This window comes from Pteropus vampyrus, unplaced genomic scaffold (assembly GCF_000151845.1).
Source record: "Pteropus vampyrus isolate Shadow unplaced genomic scaffold, Pvam_2.0 Scaffold15, whole genome shotgun sequence".
In the NCBI taxonomy this organism is placed as follows: Eukaryota; Metazoa; Chordata; class Mammalia; order Chiroptera; family Pteropodidae; genus Pteropus; species Pteropus vampyrus.
In genome coordinates, this window is record NW_011888796.1 from 14,730,562 (window position 1) to 14,746,523 (window position 15,962).

At 37.2% G+C, this 15,962-nt stretch overlaps 2 protein-coding genes across 9 annotated transcripts in view; both read right to left on the reverse strand.

Annotated features, from left to right (window-relative positions):
• RPLP1 (ribosomal protein lateral stalk subunit P1) overlaps positions 1 to 2,217 on the reverse strand; it is a 6,158-nt gene extending 3,941 nt beyond the window's left edge. Inside the window, exons 1-3 of the mRNA XM_011385763.2 lie at positions 1,997 to 2,217; positions 1,219 to 1,293; positions 147 to 264 (exon numbers count right to left, since the gene is read on the reverse strand). Coding sequence (XP_011384065.1) covers positions 147 to 264; positions 1,219 to 1,293; positions 1,997 to 2,068 — 265 coding nt within the window. The 5' untranslated portion in view covers positions 2,069 to 2,217. The remainder of the gene's footprint in view (positions 1 to 146; positions 265 to 1,218; positions 1,294 to 1,996) is intronic.
• Positions 2,218 to 3,719: 1,502 nt separating this feature from the next.
• The window catches only part of KIF23 (kinesin family member 23), a 29,580-nt gene continuing 17,337 nt past the window's right edge, over positions 3,720 to 15,962 (reverse strand). For 2 of the 8 annotated variants that reach the window (XM_023527267.1, XM_023527268.1), the window contains 9 exons: positions 12,134 to 12,291; positions 11,199 to 11,384; positions 10,725 to 10,904; positions 10,137 to 10,448; positions 7,031 to 7,261; positions 6,042 to 6,124; positions 5,762 to 5,846; positions 5,094 to 5,164; positions 3,720 to 4,341 (listed from right to left, as the gene is read on the reverse strand). In XM_023527267.1, coding sequence (XP_023383035.1) covers positions 4,326 to 4,341; positions 5,094 to 5,164; positions 5,762 to 5,846; positions 6,042 to 6,124; positions 7,031 to 7,261; positions 10,137 to 10,448; positions 10,725 to 10,904; positions 11,199 to 11,384; positions 12,134 to 12,291 — 1,322 coding nt within the window. In that variant the 3' untranslated portion in view covers positions 3,720 to 4,325. The remainder of the gene's footprint in view (positions 4,342 to 5,093; positions 5,165 to 5,761; positions 5,847 to 6,041; positions 6,125 to 7,030; positions 7,262 to 10,136; positions 10,449 to 10,724; positions 10,905 to 11,198; positions 11,385 to 12,133; positions 12,292 to 15,962) is intronic. The other 6 variants (XM_023527261.1, XM_023527264.1, XM_023527263.1 and 3 more) reach the window with 5 other exon arrangements.

Consider the following 15,962-nt stretch of genomic DNA (forward strand, 5'->3'; position numbering starts at 1 on the left):
GTCAGTATTTTGAACTCCAAAGAGCTCCAGGCCCTCCAACTAACATGGTCAGAATACCCTAGGACTCCCCTCATCAAGCTGCCTGTGGTTTTAGGAATTCCATCAGCTTTTAAATCTTCACTCCTCCCTCCAATACAGTTTCCTACCTGGGGCAGCAGCAGTGGAAGGGGCAGGACCTCCTGCTGGTGCAGCACCAGCTGCTGGAGCAGGTCCACCAGCCCCTACATTGCAGATGAGGCTTCCAATGTTGACATTGGCCAGAGCCTGCAACACAAAGGCATAAATAGGCAAATGCTCAGTTGTCCTTTTGTTATAGAATTCACTCAGGAAAAAAGTACCCTTTTTAACGTAGTAATCAATTCCTATCACTATATATTTCTCTTCTTTCATTCTTTGCTGGAGTCTGCCAGTGACAGTGTGCTACTTAGATTCCAAAAACTTAAATTAAGGCAACCCCCAGAGCTATATTAAATGTAAATATCACAAAAAAACTCATTTTAAATCTCATACTTGCATTGCTGTATTTAAGTAGTAGGATACAACTAAATATATTCCTTTTATAGATAAGAAAACTTGCCCCCAAATGCTGGCTTGTTAAACTCATTTCCTTAAGCACTTAAACGAGGATTCTTTCCACAGTTCCAGGTCTCCTTTTGCAAATTCAATTTTCTCGGCTAAGTAATTCTAGTACTTTTTCCAAGATCATTTACTAAAGATATAAGTACAAGGTTTTCAATCTTTCAAAGCGCTTGCAGGATGCAAGATGAATAGTTAAGAGCCTATACGGCTCCACTTGCCATAGATTAAGTTCTTTGGGTAGGAAGCCTTGTCTTTTATGTCCCAACTCAGTAAGTGGTCAATAAGAGGCCACCACACCCAATTTCCATCAAAGCACACTATCATACTTAAAGATTTGCTTGGGTAATATGGGAGTTATCTCCTGAGTGACACTTTTTTAGAAGTAATGACCTGGTTATCATACTTTTACCATGGTTTGAGAACAAAAAGAGAAATCAGAGTCTGAGATCAAGAAAGGAAAGATACAAAGCCAAGACAAACTGAAACCTTCATTAGCACCTAGAGATAGAAATGTGAGGAACTATCACTTAAGAGTTGGTCCAGTGGAATATCAGGCCTTATGGCGCTTTTGGATGTTGATTATTACCACCTTAGTAAATTAGTAGGTCTTCCCAAATCACCTTGCCACCATTACCTTACCTTTGCAAACAAACCTGGCCAGAAAGGTTCAACATTTACACCCGCTGCTTTAATGAGGGCATTGATTTTATCCTCCTAAAACAAACAAAATACCAATAAATCAGATCAAAATGTAGCTTTCTAAATGTCTCCAAAATACTGCAAATTGAAAGTAAATCACTCAAAACGTGTACAAAACCGTGTTTATCCAGTTCAAATATTTTATCTGTATTTTGTGTATTTACGATGATCATTTCTTAACTCTTTTTCCACTGTCATGAGCAAAAAATACTTCTGCTCCTGTGTGCCAGGCACCTTACAAGGTGGTGAGTTCTCTGCCATTTCAGAGGCTGGAACTTGCCCAAGTCATACAGCTATTTTAAGTTAAGAGTCAAGGATGGGAGGTGGAGCAGAGCTCATGTGCTCTCCTCCACACCATGCAGCCTGGCCCCATAGGGCCTAAGTGGGCCAAAGAAAGTCAAGGAAATCACATCAAAAAGATAGTAGTGTTCTGGAATACATATTACGTGCATATTAAGTTGCCCACGCGCCACGCAATTTTCTCTAAAGGCTTTCAAAACCACAGCGCGCAGCCGCAAATGTACTCCAGCCCCTCCCCGGCAGGCACGTGGCCCAGACCCCAGGCCAACCTGCACGTGAGCCCACCTGATGATGGTCTCCCTGCCAGAAGCCACTGTGGGGGTGTTGATGGCCCTGTCTACGGCCGGAAGGGCCTGACTGACTGGGAGGGCGGGGAATCTGCCGTCCGCAAGCCGTCGCCCGCCAGGCCCACACTCACCGTGACCGTCACCTCATCGTCGTGCAGGATGAGGGCCGAATAGATGCAGGCGAGCTCTGAGACGGAGGCCATGGTGCAGGCGGTGCTGGACAAGCGCTGCCGGGCGCGGTGCTAGTCGCCGGATGAAGTGAGGGCCTCACCCCAACGCGGCCTTAGCTTCCTCGGAAGGACAGAGCACCTTACCGGCAGCTGAGGAAAGGGGCAGATGCGCCTGCGCGCCGCTTCTTATACCGGCCACGCGGGCCAATCCACGCCTGCGCCTGGCGGAAGAGGCGGAGCAGAACGACCCACTGGAGGCGCTTGCGCACAAAGCGCGTCTCGCTCATTTGTTAAATTAGTAGCCAGCCACCTGTAAGTGTTGATACTATTGATTTGGGTGAAGTTCAGGGCGCGTAAACGGTAAAGCCTTTTTAAGGAAGAAGTTACCTAGGTATATAGACGTCACCCTAGGTACTGTAGCTCGTGTAACGCTATTTAGACGATCATTTAATGACATCCCAGCTCCACCCCCTTAACCCCAAGCAGGCAATGTGACTGCTTGGAGGCCCCGTGCTTAGCACAGCGTCTCAGGTAAACTAAGTGAATGTAAGAGGAAATGAGAAACTTGCAACATTACAGCAGTAGCATTTAAGCGCCTGTGTCCCAGGTACTGAGCCATACGCTGTAAAGTTTTAATTCTCCCAGCATAAGAGGTAAGTACCATTATCTCCGTTTTATAGATGGCAAAATTAAGATGTAGACCTGGTAACTAGTCCAGGATGACTGCGCGGTAGAGCCTGGATTTGGAATCTAGAATCTTTAAGTGCCCTTTGTGTGTGCGGAGAGGGACGGGGATTATGAGTAAGTTTTGCCTCCACCCGCCCCCCCCCCCCCCAACTCCCCCAAGTATAAAAGGTGTTAGGAATGAAGGGGAACTTTCCACTTCAACTTCAATTGCAATAAGGCACCCAGTGATTGGATGAAAAGGACTTTCTCCTCGCCTCCAAATTGGCCTCTCTCTATCCCATCTGTTGGTGTACCTGGTTCTTCCATCAGCTTGGCCAGACCTCTACAAATTTTCTATCTCCCTTGTGTGTCCAGCCTGTTTTGCTCTCTCCAGTTCCGGTACCCCCCACCCCCGCAACCCCATCACTAAAAGTGGGGTGGGGCCGGTTCACTGGCTCCCTTGGATCAGAAAGTCCCCTCTGAGGTCCTATCTACCTACTTTCTGAAGCATTTGAAAGTAAAAATCTCTTAGATGTTCTAGTGTAATGTGCAGAGACATTTTTGTTCAGTTATGAACGACCAATTAATTGTAAGTAAAAGGGGAGAGAAAAAAAATGGATTCATGCTGCCATGCAAACATCATTCTACTTTTTGTATATGGATTTAACTTAGGTATATCAAGAATTAAAATTTTCATTCTTCGAAATTTATGAATGCTCTTAAGTCAATTGAATTAAGTAAAAAAAAAAGGGAAGATTCCAGGTCAAACACTGTGCATTAAGGATCGTCCATGGGCCATGATATTCCAGCAGGTTATACATGTGGGTTGGAGTAAGATTCCTGATTTTGACAGGGGAAATACCCACTTTTAAAGCCATTCCTCTCTGTGCTAAACCAAGTAGCCCCAATGTGAGGGAAACTTTTAGTGCTTTCTTTTAATTCATCCCACAAATGAGTGCCAGCTAAATGCAAAGCACAATGCTAGGTGCTGAGAATATGTATTATGACTCTCACAAACTTTGTATTTCTTAGTGCTTTTTATTTCAATTCTTTTGGTATATCTAAGTGTCAGAAAGTGAATATATACATACAAAATTCAAAACGACTTCTTAAAATGGTTTTAGTATTGGCCAGTCATTGACATCTTTATTTTGAAAGTTTGAATTGTCAAATATGTCTAAAGTGCATTCTTGCAGCTAATCAATAGCAGCATTTGTTTTGTTTATAAAACCTTAATATTCAGACAAGAGCTGGAAAAGTCACAATAAAAAATAAAGCGTGATCTAGATATATTCTTCCTTAATCACCCAAGACAAACACTTGCATGAATTAGTTTATAAGTATACAAATATACAAAAATAGCATTATTAAAAAGTTCATGCAGCAATGAGAAAAGGGGGGTCTTTCTCTATTAATATTAAATATGGCAAGGGATATAAAAAGTTTGTTGAATCCTAGATGTCTTTGGAACCAGACAGAAATCTCTGATCTAGGCCAGTGTATGATGTATCTGAGGTCTGTGATAGTCAAAGTTGGACTTCTACAAGATGACTCAGAAGACTCCTTCTGGCATGGTCTTGAAATTACCGACACAAAATGTTCTTTCATTAATTAGACTGTCAGTTCATGGTTTCTTGCGCCTAAAACGTGAAAACCAACATTTAGTGTTGAATTTCGCAATCAATAACACATTCAATTTACTCTCTAGGAGGGTTTTAAGAGAATTTGTGGTTTATCATGGAAAAAATTCAAGTCCTTCTGAAAAAGTAAATAACTTATAAAATATGCTTATCTAGTACTAAATTAAAAAAATAGGACTTCCCATCTTTATCCTGTTATAATGATTTTCTAAATGGTCTAAGGAATACACACTAAATATGGACACAGAGATTTACAGAGGTAGATATTCTAAAAGAAGTTTTACTAATATAGAAATAGAATGGGCCAGATTCTTGGGTATGTGTTTAATAGAAGAGGGAAATGTATGATTCCTTTCCCAACCATAAATTCCATCAGTTTTACTTTAGTGAACATTTAAGTGCAGTAAGAAGACCAAGAGGCAAGTTAGGAAAGAATGCATTACAAGAAGAGCCTTTAGCCTCCCCTCCTTATAGATGATCTCAGTTCGGCTTCTGTAAGCTTTTAGCATTGGCAAAATATGAAAAAGAGCGAGCCAGTCTTCCATGATCTCCTGTTCTTGCAGCTCTAATTGCTCTTATCAAGCTTTCCGAAGTTATCAGCACTGCTGCTGCTTACTGTAGTCTGCCAGTAGGGCCAGTAGTCTAAAGGGTAAACAAGAACCTATATATTCTCTTAAAAGAAGGGATGGTAGGGAGAAATGATGGTGGTGGAAATATTAGAGGAGAGAAAACAGACACAGGCCCCAACTCACTTGGGTTGTGCGTGATGCTGATATCCAGGACCCAGTTGAGATCCTGCTCTCATCTCTACAGCCACAGAACACTGATAGGAAAATTACAGAAGAGGAAAAGATCAGTTTCTCTTCAGCAGTCTATAAAACACAATTCTGTTAGGTTCAACCAAGGTGAAATCCAACATTGCTTTCTAGTTCAGCACAGGCACCTATGTTAAGATACTAACATATACTTTAGAGATCATCCAGGTAAATTTCCTTATTTCGATAAGGAAAAGGAGTTGCTGAGAAAGTTTGTGGCCAGGGCCAGGGCCAGAGTCTGGCCTCCTCGTCCCCACTTTCCCACACTCTTTCCATATGAGCTTCTCATCAGGAATAACAGTTCCATAGGGAAGTTCTGCTTCTGAGATTCCCATGAATCTGATGTGAATTCTTGTTATTCTAGAATGATGCTTTAAGACTCGATTCTTGGACCCTATCCCTCTGTGCTGAAAACGGGCTTTGAGCCAAAGAGCTCCAGTAAGACCAGACCTAAAGAAATAAATACCTTCACTGGTTTGCTAAGACAGGCCTATAGGCTGCACTGGCAATGGGAGATCAGACCTCAGGTACAAAAAACTACAGCTGTGAGGCTTAAAATATGACATCCCTAATTTTTAGTAAGCAGACAGATATTTCATTTTTACCCCTACCCTTGTTTCTACATCGGTCCATTCAGACTCTGCACCATCTGGTTGGGCAGGTGTTACTGTGGAAGATCTCCGTTTTCGACTATGGAAAAAGGGGAACATGATGCAATAATTATTTTTGTATCTAAGAACAGGAAAAATATTAGAAATAGGGAAATACCACTGCATTTCTTTAGAAAATTAATGATACATTTTATAGGTTATTATTCTGTTCCTCAAGAATGAGCAATTAAGAAAATGACAGCTGTCTAAAGAGATACATTTGATGATTACTCACCCAGTTGGTGATTCTTGCTTCAAAGTCTCAATATCAGTAAACTGAACAGATTGTCCACCACCCCTTGTTTTATAAACGTCACCCTAGAGCCAAGAGAAAAGATCACATTACACTTTGATACACTCAAATGATGAATATATATATTTCAAATTGAATTTAAAATTACTGTTTTATAAAATCTCCCATCCACAAAATCAGATGGTGCTTGGGAACTGCTGGGTTTGTACTTTAGAAATTTGAGTACATAGCCCTCACTAAAGAAGTCCCATGCAATATAATCAGTAACATTCTTAACTGCAGAAAATAATATTCCTTTTTGTTTAACCTATAATATAAATACTACCGTAGGATCAAGAAATCTGCCAGAAGTTTCTAAATGTTCTAAGGCCTTATACTTTCCTCAGTGGGTATGCCACCTCCCTCATATTCAAATGGAAGTAGTCTTATATGAAACTATAGTTACAATAAGAACCATCCTTTAAATTGAATTTGAAATGAAAAACTTTTTTTCCCAGACTTGTCTTTTACTTCCCTGATTATTCATTAACTCTAGGATCAGGGGAAAAGTCTTCTACACATAGAAAGGGAAGAGCTTTGGGTAGCCCAATACTAAGTAATTTTGACTGGTCAGGTTTTAATGTAGGCTTTTTATCTTGAACTGACAGAAAGCAAAGGTAGTTGGTTGTTTAGGTTAACTTTTAAAGTAGGGGTTAAAACTAAATATACATTAATTAAAAGTACATAATATGTCTGGAATTCTATCAAACCTGAGAATCTAAGCTTCATTCATTAGAAAGCAAATTTAGTCCTAGTTTAACAAGTTCGGAACCTAAGCATTTACTTTAGTTTTGTAACAGAGGTCATATCAAATACCCATTTATTTTTCAGTTGACACTGCCTGTGTGTCACGAAAGGAATAGAAGAGTAAATGGTTTTTTGTTAGGCTGACTTTTTGTATATTTTTTTCACCTGTGTAAATTTGTTTTTACCTTAATTAGTTTAGTTTCAATCTCCCCATCGGAGGCTAGTTCCTGGTGGGTCAGCATGTACTTCTCACACTTAGCTAGTGCCTTTTCATTTGCAACAGATACTGTGATGGCATGAGGGACATGTGGCTGCATGACTGTTTCAGTTTGCACGTTAGAGGCAGGCTTATGATCTACCCATCTGTCTCCTGCAGAGCGTGATCGTCTGTGTCGGAGACGAAGTGGTGGTACATTCTGATCAGGTTGAAAGGAATCAAGAAACAAGCATAACCCAGAATTAATTTAAAGGTATTATTAGAAGTGCAGCAGGTTTGGCTACATTAGTTGGTGACAATATCAAAACAAATTCATAAACCTTTTCAAAAGCTAAATATGTTATTCAAATAATTTAAATGTTGTCTTTGTATTTAAACACAAAACCAACATCTTTTAACACCAGCTTGTATATTGTACATTCTACCAAGGCATTCCCTTTCAACAAAGAAGGAAATATTCGGGTAATGCTGCTAGTCTTTTCTACATAGGCGTTATTCAAGACAAATGATTTATTTTGCATTCTCGATCAAAAACCAATATTTCTGCCTGCTATTGTAAAGTAATCTATTAGGTCCATAACTATGTTAAAAGCTTCAATAAGATCAATAAAAGCCTAAACATGTCATAGGCCTCTAAACAAAAGAGAAAACACTCTACACAAAGACAAAAAAAAAAAAAAAAAAAAAAGCTGAAGGGGCTATATAGTACAAAATGCTAAAGAACATGAGGTATAGTAAGAACCCTATGCATAAAATGATTAAAAGAATATAAATAAAGTACTTCTGATTACTTTCTGAAATTTTAAAATCTCTAAACAGAACTTCATGAAAAATTCAAACACAACAATGGCTAAAACACACCAACTTTTTTTCTCCCAAACATTCCGTAAAGGTTCCAAGAACCAGATAGAGAAATATAGTATCAAATCAGTCTCTATCATTCAATAAAAAACGAGTTGCTTCCAAATGTCATGTAAATTTGGGAAAGTTAAAGTTAGCACATTTAACCTAATAAAAAATATTTCACATGATGGAGAGTTAATATTTGAAGCAATGAGGTTTTTTTGGAACTTTTCAAACAACTTTGTAAAACTGAAAGCAAATGAAACAGTCTGCCACAGGCCAAACCCTTTGAAGCTGGTCAAGTATGAAGATCCCAATTTCAAAATGCATATCTGGAGAACTGAAGCATTTCCTCTATATAATTATAAGAAACAAATGAAGCACCAGTGACAAATCATGATAGTATAAAACATGGGCAATAGTTTGCCTGTAAAGATACTTAAGCCTTACAGCAAGCAGGAAACTTTCCATTCTTATACTGGCTTATCGTTGAAAAGAAAGTCTTGATCTCATGTTCTACCATTTGGCAAAAGTGATAGTTTTCTTGAACACATTTAGCAATAAGTATTCTGAAACAAGCTTTGGAAAGATCATAGACTTAACAGACTACGATCTTATGAAATAAATGACACTTAAAATTTCTTCCTCACTGAAGTATAATTTTAGTCCACCTGACATAATTTTGACCAAAGAACCCAAAAGCATAGATACTTTTCTGCTGCACTTCTAAGAGAATTTGATTTCACGTGAGAAATTAAAGGATCTCTAGTAAATCCTCTTAAATATCTCATTGCCAAATTAGGTATTACATTAATGTTGACCAGGCATAAGAAGGCCTTGAATAGTTTTGTCTACAAGCTTTCACGAAATATAGGGGATTTATTAGAGTTGATCAGAAAGACCAGTCACCATAATTTGCTCCCTAAAAAGGTTTAAAGCATTATCTGCAAAGTAAAGAACGTAAGAGACTTTAAAATCTCTGTTGTTTTGGTAAATTACCTTGGAATTCATCACCACCCCTTAATAATCAGGAATGCAGGCCACCTGAATGAAATTTTTCTGTACCCCAAATTATACAAGAAAATCTGAAGCAGATATTTACTATAAGATTAATGTGTTTAGAAGAAAAATTCTAAAACAGCTATATTAAGATTTTACTAAATGTAAGTTCACAAGTAGTAACTTGGTTCATTTATTCAGATCAAAGGCAAAATTTTACCATAATCTTTAAGACAAAAACATAAACATAAACTTGTTTAAATATCCTTGAATGAGGCAGAGCCCTTGTAAATTGAAATAAAGGTCTTATGATTAAAAGCAATTTATTGGGCACAGTGAACCTTCAGTAATTACAAACAACTGGCTTGGACTCTTCAAAAACAGTCCAATGTTATGAAAAAAAAAAAAAGAGGGAGACTATTTTATATTAAAAGAGATTAAAGAGATGTAATAACGACATGCAATGTATTCATCTTGATAGGATCATGGATTAAAAAAAGAAAAGCCATTACTGGGACAGCTGGGAAAATGTAAACATGAACTGTATATTATACTGGGACAACTGGGAAAATGCAAACATGAACTGTATATTAGAGGATATTTATTCTAAGTAAACGTTAACTTTCTTAGGTGTGATAAAGTTTGTGGTTATATAGGACAGTATCCTTATTCTTAGAGATAAAGTATCACGAAGTCTGATTTACTTTCAAAGGTTCAAGGAAAAAATGTTTACGAATCTAAATTAACAATTGGTAAATCTAAGTAAGGGGGAAAAAGACGATACTACCATTCAGCTTTTCTCTGGGTTTGAAATTTTTCAAAATAAACGTTTGGAAAAACAGTTTTAAAAATAAAAGTTCAAAAGCAGCAAAAATCTAATTTGGAGAAGAATATCCAAAAGAAAAAAATTGTAAAATGTGCTCTAAGCCATTCATATTCACATGCTCATTAGCTTATGAAATGAAAAGCACCAATCACTCTGGCATGTGCCCCAGTGACTGTGTTCACTGAACGAGAGGCATTATTTCTGTTGCCAAAGTGTGTAGGCTTTTTCAGCTAAAGAGCTAGGCCTCAATTTTGGGGTGATTCGATCTTTCAAATCAACTAACATAAAAATTACTTTGTTTATATTGGAGCTCGCCCATCTTTCAGTTGAACTTTCTGAACCAAGTTACAACAACACAAGATTAAAATCTGTTGCTACAATGCTTTAAAATAATACTGGCACTAACCCTGCAGCAATGATCCTCTTCTATTTCTATCTCATTTCTGAATGTAGGAACCACCTCCCTGCCTTCAGTCCAGTACATCCCTCGCCTTCTGTCTGACACGATACAAGTTTTACTTTGTCCTGGCTCCTGCTGCCTACGCCTTGCAATGGATGTGACATTGAGAGGTGTGTTGTACGGAGGAATTTTCTGCTCCCACTCCGAAATACAGGAAGCTACAGAAATGCTGCTGCAAGAGTTAGAGCGCCTATGTAGTTGTGGCTGGCTCATGAGTTGCTGGCCGTTGGAAATCTGAGCAATATAGTTACTAGAAAGCTAAAAAAATTGAGAGAAATTAATGAGCAAGACTGAAAAACTGAGAGGAACAACTTTCTATAATTTTAGCACATGACAATAACATTATAATTATTTGTACTAAATTACTAAATTTTTATACAAAATTTTACTAAATTTGTTTATATTAAATTTTTAAGTTATATAGAACTTTGATAAGTAATATAAAACAAAAAAAATGATTCTCATAGAAATAGCCACCTAATCTGAACAGATTTTCTCTAGTCCTAAATTAGTATACAACTACAAACAACTTACGGGTACTGGCGATGGAGAAACAGATCTTTGAGGAGCTTTTTCTTGATCTCGCGCCCGAGAGGGTCTCTCTGGCTTTTCAGTTTTGGGTTCAGTAACAATAGCCTTTAGTTGTTTCAGTTTTTCATCTTTCACCCAGAGTTTATTTTGCATCTCCAGCTGTTTAGCTGCCACTCGACGCTCCTACAGATTATCAATGGCAGTACATATTCTGATTCAGTTATACTAAACAAGTACACAAGATTATTGAAACACCTTTTCCTAAAAATGAAAGTTCTCCAATTCTTCCTAACTATGCTTCGTATAATGCTAATTAATTTGTCATGAATTTTTAAAACAGAGAAAGGAAACAGAATGAACTGACTAGGCTACTATTACTGCCACCACCAAAACCCTACCCCAAAGACAGAAATCCAAAACACTACGATTTGAAATAAATCACCAGTCTGCAGTAATCACTACAGGAATGACACTCACGCATTCTTTCTCCCATTTCATTGTTGTTTCTGTCACCATGCCTTGTAACCTGGCTTCTAGTCTGCGTTTGTCAGAAAACTGTCGCTGAAGTTTCTGATTCTGGGTTTCAAGTTCCTGCTGCAGATTGCGCTTATCTTCTTCATAGATAGTAGTTGTTTTCTCTAAAATTTCAATCTGGAAGGCAGACTATTATGTTTATAGTTGGTTTGTAAAAATTACATATAGCTCTAAAATAATCCCTTTCATAATTTATTTATGCAAGCATACTTGTAGAAAGAAAAGTCACGGAGAAAGCAATTTTCCCTAAAATTCCATCAGAATTCCTACCTCCTTCCTAGAAATGAGAATATTTAAATATTTAAATATTTAAATATTCCTAGAAATGAGAATATTAAAAAAATGAGAATATTAAATGAGAATATTAAGTTCTTCATTGAATGACTAAGTTATAATTGACGTAATGTGAAAAGTACTTTCCCCTAACATTCAGGCCTCAAATATTATTTAAGGCTATTTTCAGAATAGAGAACACTGTATTGGTTGAAACTGGCTTCTCTCTAGAATGAATGTGTATCCCCTAAATGATCCTTTGTAAATAAAGGAACAAACATATATTACCCAGTAATAACAAACAAACAAAACACAAGCTATAACCAAAGCTAAACTCTAGAAAGCCCTCTTGAAAGATCACTTGTTTGGGCCAGAGAACATTCTCTTCAACTGCTAAAATCTAATTCATAAAATTAAAGAGTATAATATCCCTTTTATACTTTTCACTCACATTTCCTCTTTTTTTGGGGTAGGATGGAGATTAGTAAATAACTCAGTGATAACTAGGAGTAAGCAGTGGTTACAGGCCTGTACAGTAGAATAGCTAAGTCAAAGGTCAGTAGTAAATAGTCAGCACACATATCTATTATAATATCAAAACCAACCTTATATTCTAAAGTTTTGTTTTTCTTCTCCAGTCGTTCTATTTCCAATTTCTGTCCTGAGATCACCTTTTCTTTTTCATTTAGTTTTCCTTGAATGTAGTTTTCTTTATTTAAAACACCATTGTCAAATTCTTGCAACATAGCTTTAAAAGTAACAGCTAAAACAAAAACATGCAGGTTTTGTTTACTCGAATCCCAAAATAATGAAGTCTACTTTTATTAGCTGACATTATATAAAAAATATAGCTGTTCAGCAAATTTGTTTGAGAATGTCTTATAATCAGAAAAGGAAGGAAATCAAGAATTTGATTCTCAAACCTACAAAAGACACAGTCATAGAAACTGTGTTTATAACGAAAATACTAAGTCTTTCATTTTGTTCTATGACACCCCTTTCCCAACCCTTATGGGTAAATAATATGCTTCAGAACAACAAATGAAAAACAGAAATAACACTAGATTTATTTTAGGGACAGTTAGATTCAACTTGAAATCTCTAGTACACCATTTACTAGTTATATGATTTAGGCAAGTTATTTTTCCTGAGCACATTTCCTCATTTCAAAATGTGGATATAAATACCATTATCTCATGCCTTTCTTGTGAAGATTAAAATGAAATGATGATGATAAAAACAATAGGCACATTCATCCAGGACTAGCTATGTACCAGGCTGTTCGTTCTTCTACATGATTTTCATACATTATCTCATTTATCTTCACAACACCCTTTGAGGTAGGAACAAGTATAATCTCCATTTTGCAGACAGGGAAACTAAGAAATAGAAAGGATTAATTTTCCCAAAGGCACAGTTATTAAGATGTAATATGTTAAGTGCCTTGCAAATAAGTAACTAGTTAGGAACTACAAAATAGCTATTACTCCTTTGTGTCCATCACTGTTAATTTTAAAAAAGGAGAGAATACATGCCAACTTTTTATTTGCTTTTACTTGGAATATAAAAAAGAGCTGTGGGAAAAGTTCATCAGTCTAATTAAACAATGCCTTGAGCACTACAAAGTACAGGACAAAATAACCCTTCTTTAAAGATCTGTCCTACCACAGAACTGATTTATTGCAAATTTATGGAGTTAAAATGATTGCAAATGGTTTTTGCCCTTACATTGTTTGTTAAACTCATCAGTCATCATTTGTCGTAGTTGATGGCGTTTCTCTAAAGCTTCAATCAGCCTCGGGAGAGTCTGCTCATCATTGATATCCAAAATTTCACAGGATGGCAAAGGTGGAAAACTCTGTAAAACCACTTCTGTAACCAGTAGTTCTGTATTGAATTATAAAAAATTATAAAAAGTTACACAGGAAAGAGCTTATTTTAAAAAGTTTAACACTGTGATTACAGCCTAAATCCAATTAACCGTGTGCTTTTTGAGTTGTCATAATCATACTTCCTTAAAAATTAGCTGTAAAAAAGGAAAAGGTAAAAAAAAATGTGTTATAGTAACAAAAGAAATCTCATACATTGGTTCGGATTTTTTTTTTGCACTTGGTTTTTGAGGGAAAGAAAAGTAAACAGTTCTCTTATATGAAAGAGATTGAAGGGAGAGACACACAAACTAATTAGTGGGCAAATGACTCAACACCAAATCATACCAACTGGACCTGCCCGAGCATGATTCCTGAATCGCCGTCCTGGCGTTAAACCACATATAGCCTTGTCTACAGGTCTTGCTACTTCAACTTCTTGGGTCACTTCCGCAAATCTCATGACTTGCTAAGATACAAAACAGAGTTGTTTTATTAAAAAATTTTTACTAATAAACATATCCAAGCCTTTCTTAAGAAATTACTAAAACAAATTGGTCATCAGTTCATTTCTGTAACTAATGGTTCTCTATCAATTTTTAAAAAATGTTCAAAATGTCATTCTTCACACCCAAATAGTTTTCTCTGCAGAAACTCAGACCGTATAGGATAAATACATTAAAATTACCAAGCTTTCTTCATAATCTTCGGCCTTTGGATTCACACACACAATCATGCGTACTTTTCCTTCTCCATCAAAGTAGTTCTTAAATAGATGAGTTAACTTTGAATCGCGATATGGAACCATCTATAAATACATTCAAATCCACATAAAGATAAACATATAAGGTAAAAGCACACAAACAAAACTATACAAATGATGAAAGGCTGTTGTTTACCTTGTTAGTTCCATACATTTGGTTCTCTCTCAGGACTTCCATACATGTTCTTAGTGTCATTAGTGACTGGTTAATGTTACCTGACAGGAAAATATACACAGATGACAATAGAGTAGCTATTATTTGAAAACAATAGAGTAGCTAGAGTATGGTCTGTTTGCTTATAAAATCCCTTTCATAGAAGTATTAGTTGGAAATTACAAACAGATTTTAGTGGCTCAGTTTAAAGAGCTATCTGTTCATGATCCAGCAGTATTTTGGGAGTATTTTAACAGCAGCGTTTCAAGAGAGGTTAAATCTCATTCAGAGATTCTATCAAAAGAACTTGCCACTGAATGCAACATTACACTTCATGACCCATAGTTTCTTCCAGACCTTAAATTCTTTGAAAGAAAATATTAAATGGAGGTGTTTAATATCCTCTCATTAAAATATTATCTCAAAAGCATGACAATTTCAGGCTATAGTTAGTTCTACTACTCACACTGTAGACTCCCTGGCACCCAAAGGGGCTCTTGTTTCTGACAGTCAAGTGTCTTAGGATCCAGCTAACTATCCTCTTTACAGCTAAAGATTTCTTGGGTGGCATACTTTTTATTTCTGACCACTCTTGTTTCGATTTCTGAACCAAGGTGAGTCTGACAGATTAAACAAGGGTCCAATAACACAGATCTCACCTGCATAAACTCCCAAAAGTACGTAAGAATTTGTTTTGTGTCAAATTCTTGACTAAGGTCAGCTAACTCCACTATGCTTTTATCCTTTATCCTTGTCCACCCCTCAAAACACATAGCTCATCTGTATCCCCATAAGATTCCGCGATTCATGATTTCTCTTTCTTGACCCCAACTCCCAATGTCTTTTCTTCTTCCACTGTGCTCTGTTAGTAGACTTCCCTAAATCCTCATACGTCTCACAGAACAATCCATTCACCCCTCTTCCTAATGGCCAGGAGTTTTTAACCTGGGGTCCATGTTGCCCATGGGTACATTTTAGGGAATCTGCATTCTTATATGGGAGATAAATTACATCTTTATTTTTACTGACCTCTGAAATTTAGCAAGTCTTTTAATTATGAATGTAGGCAAAAAAAAAAAAAAATCTAATTGTAATCCTATATATTTTATGTCATCCATTCAGAAATATTATTCTGAGAAGTGTCCTCAGGTGTCACCCTGCACCCGTGGCAGAAAGCCCTGTAACTTCACCCTTATTTTCCCATAAGGGCAGTGCTTCCCCCTGCATTCCTGGAGCCTTTTTGAGTAAAAGTTGCTTGTTTTCTAAAGCCTGACATTTTATAAGGATGGGGAACAGAGGGAGGCCAGCATTTGCCTAATTCCTCACTGCTACCTTCAAATGTTCCTCCTATATGCCAGCTCCTGGGTCATTTCAGTATTGTGAGGATCACTCTAACATAATGTAAATGGGCCTGGACCTCAACTCCAGTCACTCTTTATCTCCTCACCACTGTAGCTACACAACCATGCCCAAACCCTGAACTGCGCCTCTGGAAACCCGAAGCTGTCACATGTCTCAACCACAATCTCCTTTTCTTCTACTTCTCACTCCCTAACTTTAGTCACACCTGTTTCTCACCCTTATTAACAACAACAGTCCTTTCTGTTTTCTATCCCTTAAGCATCAGAACCTTCAGGTTTCTACTTTCT